The sequence below is a fragment of the Dysidea avara genome, chromosome 2 (assembly GCF_963678975.1).
Source record: "Dysidea avara chromosome 2, odDysAvar1.4, whole genome shotgun sequence".
Classification (NCBI taxonomy): Eukaryota; Metazoa; Porifera; class Demospongiae; order Dictyoceratida; family Dysideidae; genus Dysidea; species Dysidea avara.
In genome coordinates this window covers 53,839,296-53,863,230 of record NC_089273.1, presented here as the reverse complement: position 1 = coordinate 53,863,230, position 23,935 = coordinate 53,839,296, and the positions used below count along the sequence as shown (strand labels likewise).

General features: G+C 39.2%; 1 protein-coding gene across 2 annotated transcripts in view; it reads right to left on the bottom strand.

Annotated features, from left to right (window-relative positions):
- Positions 1 to 22,220, bottom strand: part of LOC136247687 (protein lin-52 homolog) — a 38,094-nt gene extending 15,874 nt beyond the window's left edge. For both annotated transcript variants that reach the window (XM_066039515.1, XM_066039514.1), the window contains exons 1-5: positions 22,110 to 22,220; positions 21,825 to 22,062; positions 17,163 to 17,303; positions 11,987 to 12,006; positions 9,907 to 9,973 (exon numbers count right to left, since the gene is read on the bottom strand). In XM_066039515.1, the coding sequence (XP_065895587.1) occupies positions 9,907 to 9,973; positions 11,987 to 12,006; positions 17,163 to 17,295 (220 nt within the window). In that variant the 5' untranslated portion in view covers positions 17,296 to 17,303; positions 21,825 to 22,062; positions 22,110 to 22,220. The remainder of the gene's footprint in view (positions 1 to 9,906; positions 9,974 to 11,986; positions 12,007 to 17,162; positions 17,304 to 21,824; positions 22,063 to 22,109) is intronic.
- Positions 22,221 to 23,935: the final 1,715 nt, after the last annotated feature.

Below are 23,935 nucleotides of genomic sequence, written 5' to 3'. Positions count from 1 at the left end.
AATCGATTAAAATTTCTCTAATACAAACTTGGAAGACTGACTACGTACTACAGTCTGTGACCATTCTCCATTTTTTGTAATGAATGAATAGTTTCTGTTGCGTATTCCTCCCACTGCAACTTGACTTCTCTTAACGTTGCCTTGTACACGGGAAAATTTGGGACTACGTATTCAAACATTCTTCCTGTGGATAATACTGTTACTTCAGCAAAATCTTCGATGTTCATATTGCCATCTACAGAGCCGCCATCAGCCATTCTATCCGAGTTTCGTAACAAGAAAAATGCGGAGAATGCAATTAATTTGAAGGGCGCTTATATCGCATCCAACTCCATGCACTGGCAGATTATCAGACATGCTACAGAATTTGTTGATAACACGTGGTTATGTGACTGTGGTTGGATTTCGCAAAATTGTATTTACTGAATGTCCTAGAAGCAGTTTCCACAGAATTCCTTATCATGAAGGGCAATAGCAAAAGTCAGTTTCTTGATGTTCTAGTATTTTGCCAGCAGGAAAATTACTAGGTGAAAGGAAAAAGCTGCTAAAATCCTTAACTGGAAACACTACATTTTTGAAACTCAAGGTTAGTAATCACAATGATTATCATGACCAATTTTTCACTTGGTTGGTAAATTTATTAGATGTTTTGTGAAAAATAATGTTTTACGTGCTTAATTCTGACACAAATGGCATCCCATAAACACCTGGTCATTTCAATTATATATCATAACAAATGATTTATCCACCTTTGGAAAGAAAACATAAAGTACCCTAAATAAAAAATTAGCTTGACAATTTTAATTATTACCAGACTCTAATACTCTAGTGGCATTATCATGAACCACAATAGTGGGTTCATAATAGAGATCGTCCATGTTTTTTTTGCAAAAACTCTAATAGAACGCACACCTAAAAACCACCTTGGAAAGCATCCTCCAACTCAAAACAACTCTCTGGTGGTTATTTGCAATGAGTATTGGTCCACTAGTAAGTATCAAGTGAAAAGGAAACAGTATGTGTATTTGGGACACAACTGAAATTCGCCATTTTGTTCATCTTCATATTATTCATATTATTCTTCTTATTTTGTTTCACTCATGTACAGCAAAAGTTATCCACTTTTTCGTATTAAAAACTATATAGCCATGCTCACTGAGTCCTTCTGCGTGTCCATGACCTATTAATAAGCCTGTATTCTATAGATCGCATACCACCCTACACCTTGAAGTTCTCTTCGCCATTACACTATTGGTAACAGCTCTGTATACCAAAGAAGCCGTATAAGAATATAATTACAGGATTCCGTTGTGTGAGCTCCTTTGGGTTTTGCAGCGTTAATCAAGTACTCAACAACACTTCTTAGAAGATCGCGCATAGTGTCTCTGCGTGATGAGTATAGTCTACTTCTTCCTGTAGATGCACGATCGCGATTTGCTATGAGCGCCCATACAAGCGCTCTCTCAGAGACATAACGAAGTGATAGCGCTGATACCAGAGATCATTCATTGTTATGAATATAGTTTCTATACACCATTTCCTTTCCAAGCTAAGCCTAAAGTTGGGTGGAGTCAGTATTAGTGTTAATTAAAACTATTTGTGAGTGCCATAATTGTCTGACCACAATGTGTAAACAACATGGCTTCATGCTGTTGATAACCCATGATTTACAATAGACATTGCAACTACACAGTACCTGACTTTGTTGTGAATGATATGTGTGCATGTAGAATAGCTACTCTACAGGCTAAAGTATGAAGTGGTGTGTGAAACAATTTATTTGTGGATACCACATATTGTTTGTGGGAAGCCATATGCATTCATCTACATGTTCACAACATAGATTTCTTCACTGTGGTATACCCAATGAATACAATACTCATATGAACAACAAACTCTAGCTGCACAAACTATATTGTACGTAACATTATCATTTATCCTACTGTGCACCAGTGAGCCAATGTTGTAGTCCATGCACCCATGGAAAATCTGTATATGATTCTTCTTATTGTGTACGGTCTTGGCTGAAATAATAAATGCACAGCCACTGACTGTTTTTTAACTTATAATTATATGCTTGTCAGAGTTCCATGTCTTCAATAGTCTTATGACAGGTAGCTAGCTCAGTATCATACCATTTGGTGTGTGTATATTCATGAACACTACATTAGGATGCTAATGTGACGACAATGACTAAGAGACTAGAGTCCTGACACATGTAGTAAGACAAGTTAGACAACAGCTGCTCAATATTGTGTGTAATGTATAGTCTCATCCACAGCCAAGAGCAGTCAAGTGTGTTTGATAACAACAATGCTTACATTGAACTTGACAGCCACTAATTGTAAATTGCTCTACATATCTACAACAATTATCATTATCAATAAAACAAATCCATTACTGGACTAATAAAAAGTACACAAACTAGATGAATAAAAAATTGGAAATTTTAAAACGGGAATAGGGATCGCTGAAAAAAGCCAGAAGGGATCGCTGGGGTGGTAATGTAAACCACAAATCCCTATTTTGACTCATTTTAAAATGCCTAGGGATTTGTGGTTTACATTACCACCCCAGCGATCCCTTCTTGTTTGGTGGCTTTTCTTCAGCGGTCCCTATTCCCATTTTTTCTTCATCTAGTGGAGTTTTTTTTTTTTTTTTAACATTTAAGAAACCTCGTTATTAATTCAAGCACACAGTAACAATATACAATTACATCATAATAGTTCTCTGAATATCTTTCAAAACTGTCCTCCATCCCACACAATTGCCCTGCAATAAAAGATCAGCTGGAACTAAGTACTACAAAGGCACAACTGCGGCCCGCCAACTATGGCGGAAACAATCCAGAGTTCGAAAATTACATATGTTCATGAAACGGAGATGGCTAGCTGGGTCAAAAGAATGTAATCTGTTAGATAATCGGGTTGGTGATTTCTTAAATGTTGGACAAAAACTTTGTAAATTGCCTCGTCCCTCACCATCTAAAAGGCGACAGGTAAAGCCCAAGATGGAGGATAAGAAATCACACATATGTTCAATGCGAGATTGAAAGCTGTCCAAACGATTTAAGTGAGACAGAGCTGCACCTGAGTACAAAATACAACCATACTCCAACATAGGGCGAATCCAGGATTTGTAAAGTAAAGAAATGTCTTGGTGGTCAAATAATGAGCGACAACGATATAACTGTCCCACACGTTGTCTTCCACGTTTTAAAACATTGTCTATATGCTTCTGCCAAGTAAACGAAGAATCGAATGTAAATCCTAGGACCTTGACAGAATTTGTTTCCGGAATTTGTATGTCATTTAGAAATAAAGGGGGGTGTTCTGACATTCCTGACTTCAGGGAGATAATAAGTCTTTGCTGGAGCAAATATAATGTTCCATGGTTTGCCATATTCATATAGAGCAGTTAGATCAGCATTTAGATGGTTAGCTGCAACAACACGATCATTCTTTGCAGGGATAGTCATTAAAAGGGTGTGGTAGTCTGCATATCCCAATACCAGACTGTGTTTTATGACACTTGGGAGCAGGCGAACATATAAATTAAATAATAATGGTGACCAAATTGCACCTTGCGGGACGCCTGCAGAAATACGGCAGAGATCAGACGAGTCAGATGAGGTAACAACTCTGATATATCTATCGGATAAATAAGACTGAAACAAACGGAACATCCGACCACGGCAGCCTATGCTCCTGAGATGCTCAAGTACACCATCCCATCGCACATGATCAAAGGCTCCCTTAATATCCAAAGCAACCAATCTAACCTCTGCTCGTTGATTAATAGCAGAGGCAACCGTTGTAGCAAGGGAGATTCCAGCATCTGAAGTGCTGGATCCCTTCAAAAATCCAAACTGTTCAGATGGTATGAAAGGAAGAATACGGCACCGCAATTGAGTCATCAATAGTTGCTCAAAAACATGAGATAAAGTAGGTAGCACAGCAATTGGTCGATAGTTGGTAGGGTCAGAATGTGTTCCCTTCTTGTGCACTGGAGTGATTCTACTGATCTTCCAGGAACTGGGGAAAATAGCAGCATTGCATATCTTCCGGAACAGAGCAAACAATGGTCCACAGAGTGCGGAAGCACATGATTTCAGGACACGCGGGCTTACATTGTCGTCACCAACAGATTTAGTGGTATCCAGAGAGCACAAGATATGCTTCACATGAGAAACCCTAAATCGGAACTGAGTAAACAAAGATTGATGACAGTCCTTTAATGCGGGAACTGGGATTGCGCTGTTTGGCAAAGACAGTTTAGTTGAAAAATATTCGGCAAGTTGATGCGCAGGGGGAAGCATAGGTCTGCCTCTGGAAGTAGATCTTATCAAACTCTTAGTTAGTGACCACCAGCGTTTACTACTGGAGTGTTTTTGGAGATCCTCACGGATCTTGGCTCTACAGTCTTGAATTGCTTGTTTATACACAGAATTGGCATCCAAAGAAACCTGGTTAAAACCGGCAATATCATTCCTCTCCCAACAAGTGATCTTACGCTGCCAGACTGTTTCACAAGAATGATTCCACCAGGGTGTCGGCCGTGAACTTTGTGGAACACAGGAGTTTAGCATACTGTATATATAGTCAAGGGACAAATATTTCGAGGTTGAGCAATGCTGCTAAAAATAAAATTTTCGTGGGTTTGCAAATGCTCCCAAAATGTATTAGACTATATGGAGGTCTAAATATTTCAAGGATAAAATTTTCGCTGATAACCTCCAAAACCACGAAATCAGCGAAACCCCCCCCCCCTTGAAATATTTTAATTGCTGTTGTGCAACCACTGGATGCTGTGGTTAGCCATAAAAATGTACAGAAACCATTGGGAAATGGACGACGAGACACTAAAACCTTTGTTATAGATAAACAAAAGGAAATACATCGGTCTTGTAAACAACACTGGAAACTAGTCTTGTAAACAACACCAGAAACTACAGTCTTGTAAACAACACTGGAAACTACATTGATTTCTACACATTTTGTGGCTAGCTATAGGTTATGTGGTTTGCTAGTTACAAGCTGCTGAAGTTGAAAAACAGCTGGTGAAAAAGTGTTCTGGTATCCAGGAACATAAGAACAAGCATTAGGATCACCTAGTGTTTACAGGCTGTTTGCTTGTGATCCAACTGGTCAACTGATTCATAATCCATGGAATCAAGGAAATTATCTATTAACAAGCTTTCCCAATCAGTTCTGAGTGGTTTTCAAGTAGAAATTCACAAGTATCAGCCTTGGAAGCATTGTTTTGTAAAATCTTGAACTTTACAGCTCCATAACTTGTTAACCATTTATCCTATTAGACAACCACAAAATGAAAATCATTGTAGTTCCTATCCATGTACAGAAGATTGGAACATACCTTATACTCTTTGTAAGTAACAGGTTTGTAGTTCCTGTCCATGTATAGAAAATTGGAACATACCATATACTCTTTGTAAGTAACAGGTTTGATTGTCAGCTATCATTGTCTTCCCAATGGCTTCAACAAATTTTTATGGGCATCCAGTGGTTGAATTAATGCTAATCGTATTCCCAGATGCTTACACTAAACCCTATTCCATCACAGCTTCTTAACACAACACCATCACTATTATGGCTTTCATTCAAGGGCTCAACATTAGTTCAGGAAGAGTCCTTGTCAAAAATTCGCCAACTGACTCAGTTGGACTGATGACTTTATTACATCATTAACTACACTGAACTGAACACTCTCTGGCTTTTTATATGAACACTTGTCACAACTGATTGTGGGTTTTAGTTAATTATAACCACAATCATTGTACGGGTGATGTTACCTCACCATAATGTGAAGGTGATCATTACAATAATAATGAGATAGTAATGTACAGTAATATATGTAACACTTTCACACCTCCGATCAAAGGAGCTACATTTCGTATGTAACCAAGTTAGCCGGGCTACATACGAAATGTAGATCAGGCTACAACTGGGCAGTGATTATATATACATCGAGGCCAAAATCAATCGTGGGGATCGATTAATATTTACATGATTAAGATGCATGACTTGGATTTCATTATGAAAACCACTCAGATGGAGAGCGTTTTGTTATCTTCGCCATCCTACTAGTTGAAAAACATTGGGGTAAGCTAAAAACTAGCGCTATAGCTTATTCATTAGTGATGCACCGATACCACTTTTTCTCAACCGATCCGATATTAATACATTTGAGACCAGTACCGATCCAATACCAATACTTTGTCCTACAGGCATTTCTCAGAAGAAACAGCTAGTGATTTGAATAATAGTAAACCAGTTTACTAAACACATTGATAATCTCATCAACTGCAATTTGCTGTGGCTATTAATTACACGGAAAGTTTATGGCTTCAATGAATCCTATTTCATGGCTTACTTCAGTTTCCACTGTAGTAACAATGCTAGTAGCTGGCTTCCTTTAAGGAATTCATAACTTATATCAGCTTCTGCTCAACTCTGTTCGATGCGCTATGTACACCGCCATCTTGAAAAGTATTTAAATGATGTCATTAGGAGTATCAATTGGTATTGGTATAGCTTGACCAATACAAGTCCGATACCGCCAAAAATAGGGCCGATGTATTGGTGCATCACTAATATTCATCGACTGATTCAGCATGTTTTCGAATACACCTATCATGAAGCTACCACTATGCACAGCGTAACGCCAACAACACAAGAAAGTAAGAGATAAGATACGCCAAACTGGACAGCAAGGAAGGCAACACTTGATTTCAAAGTTTGGTTTCTTTGAAGCAGTGGACAACATATTGGGGAACAGACCAGCAACTGAACCAAAGGTGATAATAGATAGTACGTCAGCCAATCAAGATGAAGAATGTCACAGAGTGAAGATGACAAGGAGATACAGGAGGTGTGAGAAAATGATGCTGGAGAAAGTTCAAGTAATACAGCAACTGAAAACGACGATAATGTTAGCAACAAAGATGTGGTTGTTGTGAAGAAAGAAGAGGTGGATGTCAAACCGATTGTTTCAGGCAAAAAGAAACGAAAGCATCAAGTAGAGGTGATGCAAGACACCATGAAAGGTCTAGTTAAGGAAGTCATAGATGCACAGAAAGCACCAGACCAACTACTTGTAGAACTAGAAGGATGAAGATGGAAAAGGCCCAGCAGGAGTGAGAATTCGAGATGACCAGAAATGTGAATGGTGCAGATGATGTATACTGGATCTTGCCATATGTCACAACCACCACTGAATGTTTCCATCATATTGCAGGTGCCACTCCACCATATTCAGGGAACACTCCACCATATTCAGGGAACGCTCCACCATATTCAGGGAACAATCCACCACACAGTTTGCCACACTCTGGCACAAGTCCCGGACATTCTAGTACTGATTCAAAGTAGACTGGACATTTGAATACAGTTACTCATATACGTGATTGATTGACGTATATTGATTGACTGATGGTAGACAGTTAACTTGTGTGCATATATCAGTAGCTAATTGTGTTTACAAACATGTTACAAAATAAATGTGAGTATTATTTTGAAAAGTGTTTTACCAAAGCTGATTGTATGGCTTTTACATCATGTGACAAAAGAGCCTATAGTTTCACAGGTAGCATTTGAACGAGGCTCTTCTGTGTCATCAGGTACATCATCCATTCTACTATTGACATATGTTTCACCATCTACCTCGCATGTTATGCAGTACACAACAGGCAGTAATGATATTTGGAATGTGATCAACATCCACATCCAGCCTTTTGAGGAGACGACATCATCTTGCTTTAAGTCTGCCAAAGCAGTTTTCAACTACAATTCTAGCCCTGCTTATATGATAGTTGTATCGTCTTTGCTCCCATGATAAGTTATTGTCATGTGGAAAGGGCTACAATATAAAGGGGTATTTCAGTTCCTTCAATAACCTTTCTTGTGTCTGGGAGCAGCTTGTTATTTGTGCCCAATTTACACAGAGAAGAATGTGCAAATACCTGTGTGTCATGCACACTACCAGGCCATCCAGTGTACACATTCATAAACCTATATCAACTACTGCTTGGACCACCATGGAATAAAAACCTTTTCCGTTGTAGTAGTCAGTATGATTCATTATTGGGGTTGATATGGGCATATGAGAGCCATCCACAGCTCCACAACACTGTGGAATTCCCCATGTTTTCAAAAACTCATCTACAATATCTGTTACTCTTTCCCTTTGGGGAAAATGATGTACAATTTCAATAGTACCTTCACAATCGCTGCACATGTTTCATAAACAATAACATAAGCTGTGCAGCGAGCAATACCAATTAGATGCCCAATACTACAGAACTCCATAATTGTAGCTAAATATCACAGTGTAACTCCCAGTCGCTTCTCTACTGACAATGAGCTACGTAGTTGGGTGTTTTACCTGTAGTGACCACACATATAGCAAACACAAGATAACTGTATAAATGTGGACCAATTATTACCTTGGCAAGGACCATATTTCCCTATCAGCCCGAACAAGAGGTGACACTGTACCATAAAATGCTGCAATTAAAAACTGAGAGTAGCAAAAAGTGTCGATTGCATTGCCTACACTATTTTCGGATAACTTTACGACGATTGTTAACACTAGAAAGCTGTGAATTTAACAGCACTACCGCTTTGTCAACAGACGTCATACACAACTCACGTGAGGTTTCATGTGCTAATAAAACAAATACAAACATGCACCGTGCCAAGCCACAGTGTGGTTACAGCTCGGTTTTAAAGTAACCACTTCCAGTGTAAACGCAGTATAAGTTACAGCTTCATAAGTTGAGCAGTGTGGGAAATACAACACTAGACAGCCAAACAAGCAAATAAATTCAATATGTACAAAAACCATTGAAAAAATAATCTATAGGCACTTACATAAACCATCATAACTTACTGATACAATGGTGTACAGGGTTCATTGTGTTTGCACACAACACAACAAAATGGAGGACACAACAAAGTCAGATACACAACACAACACAACGGAGGACACAATATAGTTAGATACACAACACAATGGAGGACACAACATAGTCAGATACACAACACAATGGAGGACATAACAAAGTCAGATACACAACACAACATAATGGAGGACACAACAAAGTCAGATACACAACACAACACAATGGAGGACACAACAAAGTAAGATACACAACACAACACAATGGAGGACATCAGATACACAACACAATGGAGGACATCAAATACACAACATAATGGAGGACACAACAAAGTAAGATACACAACACAACACAATGGAGGACACAACAAAGTCAGATACACAACACAACACAATGGAGGACACAACAAAGTCAGATACACAACACAACACAATGGAGGACATCAGATACACAACATAATGGAGGACACAACAAAGTCAGATACGCAACACAACACAATGGAGGACACAACAAAGTCAGATACACAACACAACACAGGACATAACAAAGTCAGATACACAACACAACATAATGGAGGACACAACAAAGTCAGATACACAACACAACACAATGGAGGACACAACAAAGTAAGATACACAACACAACACAATGGAGGACACAACAGTCAGATACACAACACAACACAATGGAGGACATCAGATACACAACACAATGGAGGACACAACAAAGCCAGATACAATGGAGGACATCAGATACACAACACAATGGAGGACATAACAAAGTCAGTCACACAACACAATGGAGGACATAACAAAGTCAGATACACAACACAATGGAGGACATAACAAAGTCAGTTACACAACACAATGGAGGACATAACAAAGCCAGTCACACAACACAATGGAGGATACCAGTCACACAACACAATGGAGGATATAACAAAGTCAGATACACAACACAATGGAGGGCACAATGTGATGTCACACCTTTGATCATCTCAATATCTGGCTTCTCTATCTCCTCCAACCATCTTGGCCTAGCTGGTGACAACATCTATGAACATACAAACACCATTCACTGATGTTACTAATGATAACATTGCTACTACAATGTAAACAACACTAGCTATACCCACTTGTTATCCAACCATCATTTATCTGATATTTTGAATGCCAGAAAACTTTACTAAATTTGAAGATATTCGCTAAAAATTTCTCAGTTAGTTTGTAGGAAGCATACGACAATCAGTATCAAACAATATGGTAGTACTGTTTAAGTGGGAATCTCCCCAAAATGACATGAGCTGCCTAAAATACCACCTTCAACAATCATCCTAGAGGCATCTTACACCACAAAAATCACTTTTACGGAATAATATTAGCCCATCTAAAATGAAACAAAACATTAAAAACATGAAAACACTTAATTTTCCGTATCAACATTTTCTTTCAGCAACATTTTTAGACACCACAGAATTATTTCAGAGCTGGATTTCAGAAGAGCTTCGGTCCGGGCATTACTATAAGAGGTACAAGCACACTGGAATTTTCCACTAGAGTACGGACAATAAAAAGTACTGAAGGGGTGTACTTGTTTGTAAACTGCTTTTGTAAATAATTATTATGACTGGTGAACCCAAGCATACCGCATCAAAAGAAAGAAATGATGCCGCGTACCCCAGTTATATCAATTATCATCTCAAAAGTGAAGTATTCATTACGTTTTGTTGTCAGTTATGTTCAACCCGTTACACAGCAGTACGAATCAAATCAAGAACTGTTTGAAAAGCATCTCTGCAATCAAAGTAGCCACAATAAAAAATACAGACAATTTCTATTAAGAAGGGAAGCCATCATGTGCTACCGCCAAATGGACACTTTTCGCTGTGAGCAAAGATGAATGGGACACAAAGAAGGACACTGGTGACTAAGTCCATGAAGAATACATTGCACGTACTGCGGTATGCCAAAAGGCACCTGTCGGACCAAAGCGACGTCGAATGGTGAAAAATCAGCCTTAGCCATTGTCTAGTTACGCTTGTCCAAAGACATCAGTCAGTCAGTTATCCAGTCAGTCACTAGAAAATTCCATTCAATAAATTCCGTTTCGGATTGATCTGAAGGCTTGTTTGGGCTTAGTTTTACCTAACCAATACTGCCTCATCGTTGTCTGGGAAAAGTGAGACTGGTTTTTGGGTGATGCTGTTCATGGGCCATACCTATTCCTTAGTGGTCCCTACTATACAGTACTATTATACTGTATAATAGTAGCTAGATGTCTGTAACTTGGCAATTGAGATCCTGTTTGTGATTATTTTGTGACCACACCAATCAAATAAATGGACTAATAGCGATAGAGTGTGGAGACCACACCTCTTAACAATCTAGCTATTTACTTAACAGTAAACAAGATGAACTCACCCCTTATTGGTCTAGCTAGCTGCACACCCCTTGGTTGACTCGAGATACTCCAATAGAACTGTTACTCTAATACAACAGTCATGTATGATATTCTAATAGAACAGTCAAAAGTTACACTGTAACTAGCTGTGCTACAACAAAAACTAAACAAACTAGCATTTCAAAATTGTTAATTTAAAAATGAAGTAGGGATCTATGCAATAAAAAGTAGTGAAACAAGAGATGAATGATGGTATTACAGCATAGCTTGTGGGAAAGTCAATAATTTGACACATCAGCTATAATTTTGTTCAATGCCAAAGTAGGGACTTTCCCACAAGCTATGCTGTAATACCATCATTCATCTCTTGTTTCACTACTTTTTATTGCATAGATCCCTACTTCATTTTTAACAATTTATATAATACTAATTATTATGGCTTGTTACACAACAAGTTTTTGGGTTGATTTGTGTCGAGTTTCAGTTGGACATTTGCTCCCCTCCTGTTTTGTTGCTGGTAAAAACAGCCGCACAACCCCAAGCTAAGGGGAAAGCTTAGAATAAGATTCTAGGTATCTGGTCTTCAGTTGTGCACTGAAAATCCACCAAAATTATACACAGACACACACGCACGCACACATGCACGCTACACATACACATACTCACCAGGGGGTTAGCTTCATCAACTACATGATAGACAACAACAATAATATAATCATAATATACACTTACAATAGATAATATGCTATGTGACTGAATCTGCAAAAACCTGACACAATCACGGATTCTTCAAATTCCTACTTGAAACATTTATAATCTACTTAGTCAAGTGTACCCTCTGGCAAAGTTTCAGCCTCATGTGCCAATAACTTTCAGAGTTACAGCCCTACAAAGTAGCAACAACAGAAAAATTGATTTGTACAGTAAGTACAGGGTAAATAAATTACAGGTGCTTATTGTAACATACGAAGGTTATTGTAACATACGAAGGAATTGACATACAGAGCTGAAATTTTCACCATTGTGTTTGCCATAAATAGAGGAATCAGTTACTGGGTAAGATTTTCATTTTATCACATTTCATGCAAATGTGAAGAAAAATTGATTGTGTATGATCGCTTTGACACAACATGAACAAACGCTCATAACTTGCTTATCCTTGGGTCTATTGCAATGAAACAAAGATTTTCACCTCCTCTTGTGCAAATAAGATGATATCCAGGGTTTTATTGTTAGTCCCCTCCTTCACTAAGAAAGAGGCGTTCAAAAAATTTACCAAATTTTTTCAAATAATATGTAAATATTTCACCCATTGTATCCAAAGCTTTAAACTGTAAATTTAGGCTTGTGTTATTATGATGGGAGGTTAGACAAGCCAACATGAAGCGTATTTCTGGCATTAGAATACAATGAATTAGACAGAAAGTAAGCTCCCACGTTAATACGTCATGGTTGCATCACGTGCAGTGCCCGATGCTTGGTATAAATCTGTATTGTAGTATACTATAACTTACTCACGTGTTTGTAACAGGTTGGCTTTTCTGTTGCATTAGAAGATGGAGGACGACAAGTTCGAGAAGTTAATGAAGGAGATGAGCGAGATACGAAAGTCCCATCATGAGGCAGAAGATAAGCTCACAACCTCATTCAGGAAGGAAGTTAACAGTCCAGGAGAGGATGGCAAAAGAGCTAGCACAGAAGATCTCGAAGTCTGGCTACACTTTCCAGAAGAAAGAACACGAGTAATTTTAATTCTGGAGTTCAAGAGTCCATTGCATCGGCCCTCAATGAGCTGGAGAAGTTGGCATCTGTCCCCTAAGACAAAGATGCTATTTCCAGCCGATGCCTGGATGAAGGTGTGAAGGCCTTGGAAAAGAAGTAGAAGCATATTATGATACCCGATGGTTCGGATTGGGATGTCGTTTGGCATTACAAAGCAGATCCTTTGGTGGATGACCCAGACAACGAGAAAAAGATAAAAGATGACTGGATACACGTCTGTGCCACCAAGGAAATGATGTGGCAGCAAGAGTGGGGGATACAGAAAGAGAAGTCCTCAATGGATGGACCAACAAGGACCCAGCTACAGGAGAGATGTCTACTAGCCGCCACCACTAATGGCCATGGGACCACAATACCAATATAGACCTCCAATGGGGCAGTACCAGAATCTGCAGTACCACAACAGACTGTGGGTCTTGGGACCATGTTTCTTCTGTGGAGCATTTGGCCACCTGGCTTCCAGTTGTGGGGCAAAAGATCGCCTGTATCCTTTGTACCAGTTTGTGGTAAGCAATGCTGCTGATGTGTACATGTGTTGATGTTCAAGGATGCCTTAAAGAGAACATAGTATTTTGGCAAATGTGCTAAATGCCCCTCCCCCAATTTTAGACTGCATAGGAAATGGGTATCGCCTTTCCCTTAAGTTTGTCCTCCAACGCACTCCCAGCATAATTCTAGTATGTGCAGCGCAAGTAGATGACAGGCTGCAGTGCATATGTAGGGTTTCCAACTCAAAATAAGAAGGTGCTTCCTTTTGTTGTTTCTGGAGATTTTCACACAGACTGACCTTTAAGATAAAGCAAAAAAAGTGCTAGTTTATTATTGGATTGCTTGTAGCATTTGGTGTCAGCATAAGTTTAATGCACAAAAATATCCAAAAAGTGGCCACGTGACCAAAAATGCCATAATAGTTACATTGGACAGCCAATTTGAAAAATTAAGGTGATCTAAGTCACAATTAGTGTATTTCATTCCTCAATGAAGACTTCTACATCTTTTTAGTACTATAGCTCATCCTGTATAGCTGTATAATGATATTGTTGACCACACAACCAGTTTTTTTCGGATATTTACAGATAAAGCTGCACTGATATTCAGTGAAGCAAGACAGTTTAACAATAAATTAGTGTTTGTTTGTTATCTTAAAGGTCAATCTGTGTGAAAATATCCAGACAAAACAAAAGAAGCACCTTCTTATTTTCAGTGGAAACCCTAACATATGTAGCCCTCTCTCAGTTGTGTCTAACTCATCAGGAAAGCTCTGACTGGTCCTTAACCTAAACCAGTATCTGCGTGTATTTAGATTCAAGTACAGAACATTTGCTTTGATGTTTGAACTAGGCAAATACATGTTTAAGTTTGATTTACAGTCTGGCTATCATCACATTGATATTCACCCTGAACATCAAAAATAGTTGAGGTTTCAGTGGGAAGCTAATGGTGAAACAAATTATTAGTGTTTAATGACTGCATATCATGGTGTCATAAATTAGCACTGTCAACAGAAGTTTCAGATGAAATCCATTTCTGGTGAGATAACACATCTCACTTTAATGGTCGAAACATATAGCCTACACCATCTGTGGTGAGGGTTGTATATTCTGATACAAGTGGTACTGGCTATTGGGGATATGTGGTGGAACATGGTAACAATGTGGCTAATGGTTAATGGAGCAATAGAAAGCTCCACTTGGAGGGAGCTAAGAGCTGTCAGAATAGTATTAGGATCATTCCAGTCAAAGTTAAAAAATGAGTGTGTACGTTGGCTTATAGACAACCACAATGTGGTAAGAATTGTCCAGTGTGAAAGTAAAAAGCCCCTTGCAATCTGAGATGCTAGGAATTTTTCTCTGCATGCATCAGTAATATTATACGAATTGAACCTGAGTGGATCCCTAGAGAACCTGAGTGGATCCCTAGAGAACCTGAGTGGATCCCTAGAGAACCTGAGTGAATCCCTAGAGAACCTGAGTGGATCCCTAGAGAACAAAATGAGCTAGCAGACTATTATAGCCACATTGTTGATTATGATGACTATATACTGAACCCTTCAATTTTTAGCTGGTTGGACACCTTTTGTTTACTTAAACCGTCTATTTAGCTGCTTTTTTTCGCTCGAGAGAATCACTATGGTGATTAGTCTGGTGCTTAGTCTATATGGCACGCTGGCATGCTGAGCACTACATGATGAGAGTCGAACAGCAAATGCAGGTTAGTGATATAATTATCCCATAGCATACTAGCTTTCAATATCTCAGGTGGCTGCAGTACTGCAGGGGGAACGTCATCGCAACGTCTGGCTTGGTTACCCACAATCAATGTTAGAAACTTGGCCTTTATAAGTGTTATAACTGTCTTGTGAGACTCTCCCCACCTATTAGGTGAGTGGTACATAACAGTTATATAACGTGCACTCATGCTCTGCCTGTATAAACGCACTTGCCTTCGGGCCTAACGGCCCTCAGGCTCGTGCGTTTATATCAGGCAGAGCACTCGTGGCCGTTGTATAACTATATAATATGTAGAACAAGGGGTATCTAAAGGCTATGTGTTGCTGCTTAATGAGTATATCCCACAGGTATTCTACTAGAGGGCAGCTGGAAGTTAATAAATGAGCTGGAAGACTCCGGGTTGAAGGCATTGGCAAAGAAGTTACCAAACACAGTCCTTCATAGTTGCGCCAATAGCACCGTTAAGAAATACTTATGTGCATTTAGGAGGTGGAAGACACGGGCAACTTCTCATAAGCTGGTCCCGTTGCCTGCTAAACCCCATGATTTAGCTTTGTACCTCCACCATCTGGGTGAGAAGACCAAGTCATCAGCAGAATAAGCTTGTAACGCCCTCTCATGGATCCATGCAAGTTCAGAATTAGCTTCGCCATCATCACACCCACCATACTAGAAGGGCTACAGCGACCATACACTAAACCAGTAGGAGCCACTAACTGTGGATATGCTGGAGAGGATAGTTGACGAAGCAGAGAAGTCCGGATCATTGTCCGATTTACGTTTAGCTACCGCCTGCCTTCTGGGGTTTGCAGGTTTCCTTCGGTTTGATGAACTAGTAAAGCTGAGACCATGTGAAATCATTTTGTCTGAGGAAATGCTAACTGTCAAGATTCCAAGAATTAAGACAGACCAGTAATGACAAGGACGCGAAGTTGTGATAGCAAGAACTGGAAGCCGGACATGACCAGTGGCGATGCTTGAGCACTACATGACAAGGACAGCCACACCTCAGTGTTTCTTGTTTAGGCCAATACAAAAATCTAAGCATGGTGAAGAGTTGCAAGGTGCAGGAAAGATAAGTTATACCTGTTTGCAAGACCTCTTCGAAAGAAACTGTCTAGCTTGGGGTACAATGTCAATGACTTTGGTTTGCACAGTTTGAGGGCTGGTGGTGCTACAGCAGCAGCCAACACTATGGTGCCTGATAAACTCTTCAAAAGGCTTGGAAGGTGGTGCTCAGAAGCAGCCAAGGATGGATATGTTAAAGATAGTGTTGAGAGTAGGCTGCAGGTCTCTCAAAGCTTGGGACTGTATCTTGAGGTATAAACACCTTCTTTGTCCCCCTCTAGTAGTCAGTCATTATTAATAGCCATCTGTGGTGGCACAACCTAATAAAGAGTTATTAGTGTAGTATGGTGTGTGGGTACGGTATGATGTGGGAGCTGGTAAAATATGGAAATATTTTACGTGAGTATAATAGACAGGCTTAGAACAGTAGTAGTTACAAGAGATAGGATCGAACCTAGAACTGATACACGTATGAAGCAGTGTTAGTCTGAGGTGAATCTGTACTTGTTGATGGTTGATATGTGGTGGCTATTTTAGAGTACTAGTCAGTGACAGCCACTATGGGTACGTCGCTAACAACAGGGTACTGAATTTAAAAAATGATGGAAACAGCTCATTGATATTTGAGCTCTACTGTATTTCACATTGTAAATTATGTGTGGAAATAGAATGCCCTAATAAACACTTCAACAGTGATATGTAAAAGAACCCTGTACTCATCAAACAACCACCCTACATCACAACAGGTAACACTGACTTACAGAAATTGTGTTCAGTCCATAATGATGGAGTAGAGGCTTCATCAGAGTCTGCCATCTTTTCTGTAGCCATCAAATTATCAACCAACTTTGTCTGAGTATTACCAGTATTGTGTCCATTATCACCTGTTGCCATGACTACCCCTGGGGTTGTATGGGAGAACATCAAGAGGTGATAACATGTACCACTATCACTCATAAACCAATAACAGATTAACTACTAACTTATCACACAATATGGTAGTACTGTATATTAGGGATCGGGTTTTGTGACAAAAAATATCACCTTCACAACACCATCCTGGTGCCTTGGCAGTGAAAAGTTCCTTCATAAATACTTCCAATAGATTGAACTACAATTTTTTTTTATTCAATGGAATTTCTACCAAGCTGTCTCCATGCCTGCCTTACTGATGCCTTCAGACAAACATACGTAACTTGATAACAATAAGCATACAGGTTTGATTTTTCGCTGTTTGCTGTTGCTTCAGACCAACAGTTGCCTCTTGGCATACCGCAGTACATACAATGCACAACATGGACTTACCTTTGTCCTCCTTTGTGTCTCATTTCCTTTCCTTTTTGCCAACAGCTCAAGGTGTTGATTCACAACAGCTCAAGGTGTTGATTTACAACAGCACAATGGCTTCCCTACCTTTGGAAGTGGGAATCATATGTATTTTCTGTAGTGACTGGATTGATTGCAAAGGCACTTCTCCTAATGTTCTTCATTTGTAATGCTGTGAAAAGGACTGAAAATACACTGTAGCAGAAAGCATCAAAGCGAAGCGCAGTGACTTTTGAGTCAGTAATCAATGGCTGTGGTATGTTAAGTCGAAAACATTACCTTTGGTGCCATCTCTTCTTTTGATGTGGTATGCGTGGGTTCATCAGTCATAGTAAGCTGGGTAGACTACTTCCCCAGTTAACATCAGGTCACCATTAATACAGCTGGGTAGACTACCAGTTAGCACCAGGTCACCATTAATACAACTGGGTAGACTACCAGTTAACACCAGGTCACCATTAATACAGCTGGGTAGACTACTTTACCAGTTAACACCAGGTCCCCATTAATACAGCTGGGTAGACTACCAGTTAACACCAGGTCACCATTAATACAGCTGGGTAGACTACTTTACCAGTTAACACCAGGTCCACATTAATACAGCTGGGTAGACTACCAGTTAACACCAGGTCACCATTAATACAGCTGGGTAGACTACTTCACCAGTTAACACCAGGTCACCATTAATACAGCTGGGTAGACTACTTCACCAGTTAACACCAGGTCACCATTAATACAGCTGGGTAGACTACTTCACCAGTTAACACCAGGTCACCATTAATACAGCTGGATAGACTACCAGTTAACACCAGGTCACCATTAATACAGCTGGGTAGACTACTTCACCAGTTAACACCAGGTCACCATTAATACAGCTGGGTAGACTACTTCACCAGTTAACACCAGGTCACCATTAATACAGCTGGGTAGACTACTTCCCCAGTTAACACCAGGTCCCCATTAATACAGCTGGGTAGACTACTTCACCAGTTAACACCAGGTCCACATTAACAAGTATACAAAAAACCTGGAATTTTAAACTAGGTGCACAGTAGGGATATACCACTTCTTATCGTTTTACTGTGATTTAATATTGTGCAATACTCCAACTTGTTTCAGTACTTTTTATCGATGTGCTATGGTCCCTACTCTAGTTGAAAAATTCCAATATTTTTTGTGTACTTGTTTGTACTACAACTAAACCATATGGACACAAGTACAGTACACACACATCACACAATTATTGTGATGTCATCTCCACCACTTGATAAACCTTTATTTGTCTCCTTTTGGTAGGAGGACACTGACCCTGTGAAACCAAATGTTGCGCACAGAGTAACATATAGACTCACACTCAACAAGTGATTGTGGGTTTTAGTTTGTGACTCAACATTTTACAGCTTGGTGAAGCCATACTTTCAAAGAATATACTCAGACAATATAATATTTATTATCCCTATACCATAACTACAGGCAATTGGAAACAAAAGACGTAATGTATTTCGTGAACTGGAGTTGTGAACTGGAGTTGTGAACTGAGCTGGAAACAGCTTTTAAACAATATTCCAGGAATTATTCATCTCTTGCAACACTGGAGACACCATTATCGAGCTACAACTGCTGATACTGCTCTTCCTTACAAGTTATAGGACTAGCGTATGCACTAATTAATTAGAATATACTTATGATACACGTGTACTAGCAGTAATAAAGCGTGATAGAGGCCGTTGTTGTAGCGTAGATGTTTCCTGTTTTCCTATGTTGCTTTAGCACTAAGAGATGAGCCAATAATTATTCTTAGCAGGGCTATGAAAATAAACCGGCTCATCACTACAGCCCTAACACTAGTGCTAAGTACTGAAGCAACAAAGGAAAACATCTACACTACAACAATAGCCTTTATCACACTTTATCACTGCTAGTAGAGGAGGATGGACACGATATAAATGCTTTTTGAAATTTATTACTGTTAATTGTATATTTCTAATATACGACGAGGAGTAAGGATAGAATAAATGTTTAGCAATATCCACACCACTTTACTTTGGGCTTCTTAAGATGAACAGCAAATTCTTATTGCAAGGCGAGTGTGTAAGTTTCTAATTCTTTGTTCGATTCTCTGTGAGGCCAAGCTAGTGGTATCTGCTTTTCTTTTTCAATACTCTGGGAGGTATGCACATTGCTTTCTTCGACAATTACTAAAATACACGTATATAAGGTGTCCCTACAGTATTATACATCTATTTCACCTTCAAACACTTACACACATGATGATTTATGTGCCTGGAGTAGTGGGGTTGAATGGGGTATATAGACTGGCTGAATAGACTAAACTTGAAGTGTACTCTCGAATGGTATTTGTGAAAACTTTGGTGAGTGCTTGGTTAAACTTTCATACAAAATGTATGCGTTCACATGTGCATGTCCAACCTCCTCTGCACTGCTAGTACACATGTATTGTAAGTGCATTCTAATTAATTAGTGCACGTGCTAGTGCCATCACTTGTAAGGAAGAGCAGTACCGGCAGTTGTACCTCGATATTGGTGTCTCCAGTGTTGCAAGAGATGGATAATGCCTGGATTATTGTTTAAAATCTGTTTCCAGCTCAGTCCGTTAGTCCAGTCCACAAAATACATCCCGCCAAACCAAAATAAAACTCATATAACTATCATATTATCCAATAAGGTGATGTGTAACAAAATACAGTAACAGTGTGTTTATACAAGCTGAATATGAAGCCATATACATCAAAGCGTCCATAGTCTTATAGTCAGTTATATCACAACAGTCATAGAATATCTTAGTTATTAACACTTGTCATCATCTTCACCTCAGACTCATGTTACAAGATGTTTTACTCTTGTTGTGATACAACTATCATATAGAGGGAAACTTTGGTGGAGGAAAAGTTTGGCGAGTAGCTACAAGTTTGCCAAAGCTTAACCTGACAATTACTTGTAGCACCCGAGATAAGTATCTTTATAGTTAAAGTGCTATTAGTCAAAGTTTCCCTTTATACGGTACTACTCGTTTCACTACTTTTTAACGCTAGAGTCCTACTTCACCTTTAAATAATTTTCTTTATTGCTCTAGTTTACTAACTTTTTTATTGCTAGAGCATAGCTGTGAAATACACATGTGGTTGTGACTGCTGTATTAGAGTATCTCATCTTGCCACTCAGCTACGCAGTAGATCAAGCTAGCACAATGCCTTGTTTACCTGTGCAGCTAGATCGTTGTCATGGCATGTTCAGATTATTTAAGTGGATGTAGCCTGATACTACAGTCTGTTTAGCCTCAAATAGTTTCGTAGCATCTAAATACGCTCCTTCAAAGGAAAGTGTCGATATGGAAAATTAATGTCATATAAGGAGACGACCATTTATTTGAAGATAAATGGAATGGAAAAGTGCAACATTAGTCAGAACTACAAAGGACACATCCCACCAGTATGTTTGTTGCCGTGGTGTAAAATGGTGGCTGTGAGCTGCTTTATGTGGTCTCCAGCCTTGTGATTGTGGTCAGACAGGTAAACAGGACAATTTTTGTAAAAAAATTCAATATTCAGACACCCGTGTATTCTTGTTTTACTGCTGTAATCAATGCTGAATGGAGTAAGACCATTCCTTAAAGGTGATTTTGCAGTGTACATTTCCATAATAAATTATATTTTAGCGGTGCACATCACTTTGAGGGGGAACCCTACTAACTTGTTGGTCACTTCATAACATCAACATTTAGACCACAAAAAGATAAATACTTGAATTTCATGATCTCATAGATCCCTTGTTTCCACCTCAACAGGTTGTTTCTAGAACAATGGAAATGTGTGGACATTTAACTGGTTAACAAGTTCTGTTACAAATTACAGGAAGATGTAACAAGCTTTTAACGATTACGAATTCTTCTCTGAGGCGCTGTTAACAATTAAGTGGGTAAGTCTGTTTGTTTTTTCTTCCCCAATAGCGCTATACAATACATTAAATTTGGCGGGCCAAGTGCAGAGCGCGTTGCTGACTAACACAATGAACGACCCCGAAACCATCAAGAAATACCCAGCATACACTTCTAACACACGATAAACACACTCACTTACTTGACAAAAGTTGTAATCCGCTGAAGGACCACGCCTTAGGATTTGAACAACAGGCGCCTCCAACTCAAAATAATTGAATTATTTATTAAGCGCAAGTAGCGCCCATCATGCCAAGGGTAGCTACACAAATTATCCATCGTGTTATCTGATATCTTATACTAACAACTGTAGGTGTAGAACTGGGGCGGATCGCCGCACCTGTGGCACTACCGCCACAACAGGTGAACCAGTAGTATACCTGTAACAATAAATAATAAACTAACTTGTCATTAACCCTGTTGATACCTCTTTATTATGTTTAGTACAATTCAGACTGAAGAAAAGGTACACGATTACAAATCCGCAATTCGAATTTCGCTGACAAGTTGTGCACGTGCTACCCGCAGGCAACACGTGATATCCAATATGTGAACACTAGCACAAGGTAATCTGAGCTTGCTTCCTGTACCCGGGTAAAAGGTTAGTCTGGCCACACCTTCCTTTAAAGGGGCGGGCATTGCTAGACTGGGGGCATGTAGTCAGTGTAAAATTGATAACTGCAATAGTAGACACTGTCTCACTACTGTGAACCCTGTAGCAGCAGCTAGCTACCAGCAGGTAAAACTTTACAAACTTGTTACTGTAAAGTTGATCATAGCATCTATGATCATAGTAAGACCATACTAAAATAAGATTTCTTGTTTACCGTCACCATAACAACAATCAAGTAGTTTGGGAAGCTGGTGGTTAGTTTTATTAAACTGTGACATGATTTTGAGCAACCCAGACAGACTTTTGTAACAAAGTAAAAAGAAATTTGGCTACTGAAATCAAAATACTTCCCAATAAATTAGCTATAGAGTAACTAGTTAGAGTATCTTACTGCTCTATTAGTAAGAGATTCTTTCAATAATTTTATATTTCTGAATCAGTAACGTCACCATATAGCTACGTATTTATAATAATAATTTTGATCGAGCCTGCAAAAATAGGCACATGAATTTGTCAAATTTTTCAAGCTTAGATACTATTAAGCTATGGCAATGAAACACTCAGCACGTGTTACCAATTTAATTGGTTTTATAATATATACAAGTTACAGAATACAGATATTCTATTGGAGATATGACCTGTAGTGTGATGGGATGTAGTTTGTGCCCACATGCCCTATTTTCGCAGGCCCAGTCACAATTATCAATGCAGCATGGCAAATAGTCTGGCGGCACCTGCCCTTCACATAAAGAGGAAGGGTCTGGTCAATGGTCACTCTACTGTACCATTTAAAATTTGTAGCCAACAGGTAGCACCAATCAGATCGCAATTACTAAATTATTGTGATGTTTGTTTTGGAGTTACCATAGATACAATATATAGAATTATGTAATGTATAGAATAGCTTTGTTGCAAAGTTTGTGAAGATGCATTAAGATTAAGGCTCTTTGTAGTCGACAATAGGGTGTTCTGTACAAGAGCAAAAGATGGAGTTAGTAAAGAGCCTTTTACTTAGAACTGATGTACTTGTGATGCTGCCTAAACTGAATATGGAAAGTAAAGTGGAACCTCAGTTATCCAGACCCCACTTATCTGGATTCTCGGTTAACTGAACTACGGAAATGTCGGCTCTATTAAAGTAGTGACTGTTCTATTAGGGTAGTTGATATTACTAAAATTTATAAGAATGTTCTTTATGCTATTTTAAGGTTATTTCGGAGATATGGACTTTCCAGACTTATGGACCACCCCTGGTCCCAAAGGGTTCACATAACTGAGGTTCTACTGCACCTTTGCAATGGTTGTGTTAGCAGCCGTTAATAAACCAGATTCAAGAACTGCTTACTTTGTATGCAGGAGTGGATCTAGGATTTTTTGAAAGGGAGGGAGGGCTAAGCTGAACAGGGACATATAATATTATATAGGTAACCAGCCAGACATTAGAAGATACCAAGCCTTCCCTAGTGGTAAGATTCGTGTAGTATCCATGGTCAAATTAGCTATTTGGAATAATGACTACATTAGTGTGCACAACCTAGGGGGGTGTGGGGGCATGCCTCTCCCCCCCCCATATGAAAATTTTGAAAATTAGGCACTCTAAAGGTGAATCTGAGTGTTTTAAGCAGTTTTTCAGTGGAAAA